This window comes from Fragaria vesca, linkage group LG3, assembly GCF_000184155.1.
Source record: "Fragaria vesca subsp. vesca linkage group LG3, FraVesHawaii_1.0, whole genome shotgun sequence".
NCBI lineage: Eukaryota > Viridiplantae > Streptophyta > Magnoliopsida > Rosales > Rosaceae > Fragaria > Fragaria vesca.
The window spans coordinates 5,372,793-5,380,146 of NC_020493.1; the positions used below are offsets into that span (position 1 = coordinate 5,372,793).

The window sequence follows — 7,354 nt, forward strand, 5'->3', positions numbered from 1 at the left end:
ATTCAATTTCCAAAAGGTGAGGCTTTCATGCAATATTTGGCTCATCTATGAGACTCTTTCACTCTGTCTCTGAGTCTTTTTTTTTGTTTTATGCATGTCAGCATCTGCATGCCTTGGAATTAGGTATTGGTTTTCCCAATTGAATTCTGGGGTCTGAAAGGGACTGGCTTTAATGGGTTTTGTTGTTGGTTTTGGTTTGCAGTTGGATGATTATCATGTGAGTGCTTGTTCTTGAAGAGCTGTCTGGCTTTGAGTTTGGCATCTTGGCATGATTTTGATGCTTGTTTGTTTCATCCAATTAAGAAGTAATTCTGGGAAAGAGGAAAACTGGTGAGTTCTCATCCCAAAAATTCTTTACTTTCTGTATGCATCTCTGTTGAAATTTACTTGGATGATTCTTTTTTGTTTTAATTACTATATGTTTGTTTGATCATGTAGATTACATCTTTGCATTGAACTGGGGCAGAATTATGGATAGGGAATCTTGGATTTTCCAATTTTAGGATGATATCAGTTCTAATTCGAGTCCTTGGTCATTTTTCAAGCTTTCAGGGGCTTGAGATTTTAAATTCTGGGTTTTAGTGGATTGAATCCTAGATGGACCTGTCTCCTCATTGCAAGCATTTCAGATCACTTGGTTGCAACTTGAATTCAATAGCATGCAAATGTGTGGTTTTAGTTATCATTGCTCTGGTTGTTAGAGCTGTCCTGCTTCCTACATACTCTAGTTTTAATGGGACTGAGCAGAACAAGTTGGTGTTGGTCAGCAACCTCTCCTTCTCAACTTTGTCAGGCAGTACTAATTTTGGTATCCGTAAAGATAAGTTTCTCGAGGTTCCTCAAATTGTATGGGGATTAAACAATCAGAAAATAGCATTTGCAAGAGCTTGTTTAACAGCAAGGCTTATGAACCGGATTCTGTTGATGCCTAGCTTGAGTGCTTCCTTGTTCTACAAAGAATTTGAGCTCTTGAAGCCCATTTCTTTTGATAAGGTCTTTAAGTTTGACAAGTTCAATTCACTCTGTGATGGCTATGTTCAGTTGGGGCAATACTCGGATCTTAAAAACCAAACAGGCGCGTTTGAGCTTCAGAAAGGAAGTGGAAGGAGGTGGACACCTGAGAGAGATTTGGATCAGTTGAAGCAGCACAGTAAGGGGCCATATGATGAACATGAGACGATTCGAATTGTTGGGAAGAATCCTTTTTTGTGGCATGATCATTGGCCTGTCAAGGACTATGCTAAGGTGTTTGAGTGCTTGGTTTTGGTTGATGAGATCATGAAAGAAGCCGATAAAGTTGTGTCGAGGATTAGAGAGATAGGAGCAGAACAAGTAAGAAGGAAAAGTGAGTCTGCTGAGAACTCTTTGTTGGTCGAGCCAGTGCCTTACGTAGCTGTTCATATGAGGATAGAATTAGATTGGATGATACACTGCAAGAACCTTGAGCGTAGATTGAACATAACTGAAATTTGTAGCAGCAAAGAAGAGATCATGGAGAGAGTTGGCAACATTGTTGGCCTTAAAACTCCAGTTGTTGTTTACTTAGCTGTGGCTGATAGTCTTCTACAAGATCCTTCAATTTTGAATGGATGGAAAGAAGGGTTGGTTCCTTTTGAGAAGAAGAAACTTGGTTTTGATGCACAATACAAGAAGTTCCCCTATCTCATTCAGTCTGCAATTGACTACGAAGTGTGCTTGAGAGCCGATGTGTTTGTTGGAAACAGTTTCTCTACATTTTCTAGCCTCATTGCTCTTGACAGAACCCAGAAGCTGATAAAAATGGGTGTCAATAGCTCATGTGGTGTTGATGTCAGGTGGCCTACATATGCATACAACATATTAGGGGAATCAAAAGGGCCTCAGAAATGGATGACAAACATGTCTGGCTCAAGTCTGAAAGCAATTAGCTATGGCTCCAACCAAATTTCATGTTGATGGTCTTGAGGCTCCACAAGTTTTTGTATTCTAAATCATTCCATCCCTCCGGCGCAGATTTATTGGTATAGTGTCACAGAAATTTTTTGTTGATAGAGAAAATTAATAGCAGAGAATGTTGAAAATAGCAATTGTTTACCAAATTTGTTACAGTTTTCAATTATGTAAATCTGAATCTTTCGAAATTCATTTTCATTCTTTTGATTATAGAAATTCAGAGTAAATTTCGAATCTTTCTAATTCCGACGTGACATGTAACTAAGGACATAATTTTCCAGGTTAGCGTGTCTGATCCTTTTTGCTTTTCTGAGTCTCTGCAACTGTTTTTCTTTGCTTAAGATATGGCACAGACGACCAAATGAGGTGGTACAACAAGGGAAAAGGTGTGCTTAATCCTCACTTTAGTACTTCTAACACAATCAAGGACGACCGTTTTAATGACTACAAGGTTGGATCCATGGGATCGATTGTGTTCTTGGTGATATGGTTTGTTGGATTCTTCAGATGGCTGCAAACTTGACGACCTCCGTTCCTGGTGGTTCGGCCAGTGTCGCCGTCGACATGGTGCCTTTAGTCTCTACCCTCTTAGAGGGGTTTGCTATCTGGTTAGAATGTTTGGCTTGTTTGTTGGCTCTCATGTTTGGTTTTCCTTTCATTGTAATCGTTGCCCAGGTATGAATCATATGGGTATGTATTAGATGTTTTTATGAATAAAGTTTTTAACCACCTCAAAAAAAAAACAAAAAAAAAAAAGGAAATGAACAAGTTTGATGATACCTCATCTTGGTTCCTGTGCTGGGTCATCATATAGTGCATCCGTTTATTTGCTTGATTAGTTGAGCATCTGGGCCATTCTGTTTGCTTGTTTGTTGCTTGGGGGAAGGGCAAAGTAGAGTACTGGTAGGACCAGAATGCTTTGTTTGGATTTTTCTTTTTGTTGAGTAAATGAAGGTTTGGATTCAAAGCCTTAACTAAATACTCAAAGCTTCAATTTTGCCATCAATATCTGTTTAAGTTTCAGTGAACCGAAGCTGGTAACTTTGTTTTATGACTAGGGAACCACTCCTATTTTCGTAAACCAAACGAGTCCGTAAAGAAAACCTGTCATCTAATACAAGTTAAACAACTGATCAAAAGTTATGATCATGTATTTGATGAGAAATGTTACATTAACCATTTTCTAACAGACAAAAATGTCTAATTACTTTCACATTGATCCACACTGGCCCAAGAGCACAATGGTCAAAATGTATAAAGCCAAATTATTAAATATTAATTGCATTGGATTATAAATATGTGATGCCAGTGTATTTGCGAATTGGGCGAACAAATAGCATGTAATTTCCTATAATTTCAGACCATCTAAACGTATTTCATAAATTTTCATGCCTGCTGAATAAATTTGCACTACCATGTGACTTTCATTGAAGCCAGTATACATGACTCTTATCTACAATCAATTGATTCAATTCATATTAGATGCTTGCATCAATCACAATGACAGATATGCAAACACCATTTTTGTGACTTTTTGATATAAATGAGTTATCTCCACTTGGTTTCACTCAATTAGTATTTGTACTTGTATGTCTGACAATAGTGATCATAACAAAACCAAAAAAATAAATAGTGATTGTATGATATTGGAGAAAACTAACTTTCAAGTAGATTTTTAGTTTTGATCTCTATATATAGCTTGTTTTAGATTTTATAACGGCCTAACGTCCAAATACCAGTGAGGGATCTAGGAGTGAAATGTGGTCTAGGCTAAATTCACCTTGAGGGCACAATAAAGGTTCAAATAAAAAAACACAGCCAACTGAACTAACTTAGATTTCATAGCATGATGCACAAACATATAGAATTTATTAACAATTGTTGTCTAGGCTGCAGCCTATACACTATACAGCCTTCTGAGTAGATCCGCCCCTGTGTCCAACCGTAAAACTGCACGAAGCCCAATTTTCCCATATTTGTAAAATAGTTAGTGATATCATGAGAGAATTAGAATTAGCATGAGGTTAGGGCTTCCTGACAAAATATAAACAAAAAAAGGCTTATTCATACACAACAAGGAAATTAACAATAGAATTAATAAATTCTTGTAAAAACAGGTGCGAGATCTCGTGAAGGTAATATTAACTCTAGATACCCGGGATCTAGTGAAATTAATATAGCAAATCACATATACATCCTCTAAAAGGATTTGAAACACAAATAAACTCACTTGTGTTGTTGTTAAACAAATAATGATAGTTTTTAACAATTAAGGACAATCATTTCTCTGCATGCCATGTGTCATGGTTTAATTTACCAAACTAACCCTACACTAATTAAATATGTTTTTATTTTGAGATTTTTCAGTAAATGGAATATAATAGCATGTTTTCAACAACTTAGTGTAGTAGCAGTTAATTCCAGCGTAGTAGCAGAGGTTAACATTCCAATAGAAGTAGTAGCAGAGGTTAACATTCCAACAGAGGTTGTAGCAGAAGTTAACATCTCAGTAGAAGTAGTAGCATGGGTTAACATCTCAGTAGTAGTAACAATTAATTCCAATAGAAGTAGTAGTAGGGGTTAACATTCCACTAAAAGTAGTAGCAGGTTTTTAGTGGCTCAGCTAATGTAGTAGTATGTTTTGCTGGAAAGCTACACTTCCAACAGATGAAGTAGCATGGTTTTAGTAGTTCAGCTGGTGTAGTAGCAGCTTCAGTAAGTGCAGTAGCAGGTTTTCAGTGGCTCAGCAAATGAAGTAGCAACTATTTTCAATACGTACAATAATAATAGCTTTTGAGATTTTTCAGTAATGGAATAGATTATCATGTTTTCATTAACTTAGTGTAGTAGCAGTTAATTCCAGTGTAGTAGCAGGGGTTAACATTCTAGTTGAAGTAGTAGCATAGGTTAACATTCGAGTAGAAGTAGTAGCAGAGGTTAACATCCCAGTAGAAGTAGTAACAGAGGTTAACATCCCAGTAGTAGTAGCAATTAATTCCAATAGAAGTAGTAACAGGGGTTAACATTTTAGTAGAAAGTAGTAACAGGGGTTAACATCCCACTAGAAGTAGTAGCAGGTTTTTAGTGGCTCAGCTAATGTAGTAGCAGGGGTTACATCCCAGCAGAAGTAGTAGCAGAGGTTAACATCCTAGTAGAAGTAGTAGCAGGGCTACTGCTTTATCCTCCACTTCTGCTACTGTAGTTATCCACTTCTACTATTATTGCTTGAAGATTCATCCTCCAATTTTGCTACTGCCTTATACTCTAATTCTTACCAAAACTAGCCCTGCATATTTAAGGGGGTTGCTAATACAATTTTACTCGCTAAGTCTGCTGCTTGACTCTTACTTGCCCACTTCTGCTGAGTCCAGCTGTGCTACTGCAACACTTGTCGTCGTCCGGCCAATTCTGCTACTGCTTGTATATTTGAGACAATATTGAAGGTTATCTCTACTACTACATTCTTCCAATTCTGCTACAGTACTCTTCCAATTCTGCTACTGCTTGCATAATGAGACAATATTGAAACGTTATCTCTGCTAATGCATTCTTCTAGTTCTGCTACTACATTTTTCCAGTTCTACTACTCCATTCTTCCAGTTTTGCTACTGTTTGTATAATGAGACAATATTGATGGTTATTTCTGCTAATGCATTTCTACAGTCTGCGACTATCGCTTGTAGTACTCCTTCAACTGTCAACTCTGCTGCTGTCCTTTTTTTTTTTCTCTTTCATTGACAACCCAACCAAAAACAAACATTCAAAATCATCATCAAAAACATATATGAGAGAAAAATCAACGCAATTTGTTGATTTCTCACCAATCAAAAAACAAGAAAAAATTACAATACATACCGTCTTGCAATTTGAGTTTGCAATAACTTCGAGTCTTCGAAGTACCAGAAATTTTGATCGGGGCTTGAGCAAATTAATCTGCTTGACGAAGCCAATATCAGACCTATGTGAGTCGTTGACCACGACAGGGTCCATCTCTCCCTTCCCCATCGATTCGATTATCAAATTCCTTTGCCGGACGATTTCGATTGGATGATTGGACAGCTGCAATTCCGTCATCGATGTTTTCTCTCTTCAACCTGAAACAGAAGAGCGGCATCTACAGCAGGTCTGTCATTGGTAATGACTTCGCCGATCTGGAGTCTCATGGCGGTGGTTGGGATTTTCTGAGAGAGAATCGGTGTTTCTCAGATCTGAAAATGGTGAAAAAGTGGGACGAATGGAAACGGCGGTTTGGGTATATTGAGGCAGGGCAGTTTTATAGATATTTTAAAAAAGAATGATTTATTTAATATTAAAAGTAAAAAATTGCTGATAAGACGTGATACAATGTAATATGGACCTGAACTTATGTCCTTATTTATTTAAATCTGTTGTAACATGGGTTTTCTGTTTTATGTAACTGTTTTAGGTAGTGAAATATCATTTTCTAAAATTAATATCGACTCCAGATGCTCACATAAAAAATCGAATAGCCTAAACAAAACTTTAGAAAGGAAGACTATATATACCACTGTCCTCATATTTTTTTTTTTTCCTGTCGTGATAGTCTTAAGGGGGCAACATATCTTTCATGAGATTATTGTAAACTAGGCAGTGCCCCCGCGCTTTGCTGCGGATTTCCTCTTTTTTTATTGATATTGTAGGTCTGTTTCAATTCTGTATACAGACATTGAAATATATATCATCTAAGCACGAATAAAAATTAAATTGGAAGCTCCTTAAGCTAATTTCTTCATCATCTTCTTGCATAAAAATAAGATGATGCTCGGGTTCAAAAATCATTAGTGGCAGAGAGCACGATAGAGATGAGAACGCCTATCTAAGCCTGATACGGATCAGATTTAGCCTCGCATCTTCCTACAGAGAATCAAACCAAAAGATAGATTCTTACTTTTGTAATTAACCCTACAGTCAAAACATATATAATGAGTAAATGAGATTCTTACATGAACCCTACAGTTCAGTTGCTATCCCAAGAGCCCTCTGGTATTTTCAGTGATCACCTATGCAAGAACGGACATGAGAGACATCTAAACACAGAGAAAGCCTTGTCAAGACCAGAAAAGTTGCAAAGTATATACCACCAATCAATCTCTTAGTACCTTTCCCATTGTTGAGAGAGAGACTTTGAATTCAACCACTGGAGAGGCCTTTTAGTTAGCTTCATGATCCTAATGAATTTACAAAACGCAGGCACACATTCACTATCAAACATGAAAGCTAAAAGTTCATCATTGTTCAACCATCGAATGTTCTAGCAAAGTTCATCTCATAATTATAAACATTCTGAACTACAGAGCATATTTGAATTCACCTGAAAAGAGGTATTGACTCATGTTGTTGAGATTAATTATAATTCTGGTGATATATAGACAGCAAATCCATTCAAATCCCTAAAGCATAA

The 7,354-nt window shown here is 37.0% G+C and overlaps 2 protein-coding genes and 1 non-coding gene across 3 annotated transcripts in view; 1 reads left to right on the top strand and 2 right to left on the bottom strand.

Moving 5' to 3' along the window:
- The first annotated feature begins 291 nt into the window (after positions 1-291).
- On the top strand, positions 292-2,405 carry LOC101307378. Its single transcript, XM_004293688.1, has 2 exons — positions 292-330; positions 553-2,405. The coding sequence occupies exon 2, from the start codon at positions 598-600 to the stop codon at positions 1,933-1,935; it is 1,338 nt and encodes a 445-aa protein (XP_004293736.1). The 5' UTR covers positions 292-330; positions 553-597; the 3' UTR covers positions 1,936-2,405.
- A 2,537-nt stretch (positions 2,406-4,942) lies between these two features.
- LOC101307672 lies at positions 4,943-5,942 on the bottom strand. The gene is made up of 2 exons (XR_184200.1): positions 5,788-5,942; positions 4,943-5,660 (listed from the first exon to the last, which is right to left on the bottom strand). It is a non-coding gene; the product is annotated as an uncharacterized LOC101307672 (transcript).
- Positions 5,943-6,781: 839 nt separating this feature from the next.
- The window catches only part of LOC101307968, a 2,450-nt gene continuing 1,877 nt past the window's right edge, over positions 6,782-7,354 (bottom strand). The window contains exons 5-8 of the mRNA XM_004293689.1: positions 7,265-7,343; positions 7,053-7,121; positions 6,897-6,953; positions 6,782-6,807 (exon numbers count right to left, since the gene is read on the bottom strand). Of these exons, the coding sequence (XP_004293737.1) occupies positions 7,114-7,121; positions 7,265-7,343 (87 nt within the window). The 3' untranslated portion in view covers positions 6,782-6,807; positions 6,897-6,953; positions 7,053-7,113. The remainder of the gene's footprint in view (positions 6,808-6,896; positions 6,954-7,052; positions 7,122-7,264; positions 7,344-7,354) is intronic.

Excerpts from the sequence above, each read along its gene's own strand:
- LOC101307378 (XM_004293688.1), top strand. The coding sequence starts at position 598 with ATGGACCTGTCTCCTCATTGCAAGCATTTCAGATCACTTGGTTGCAAC.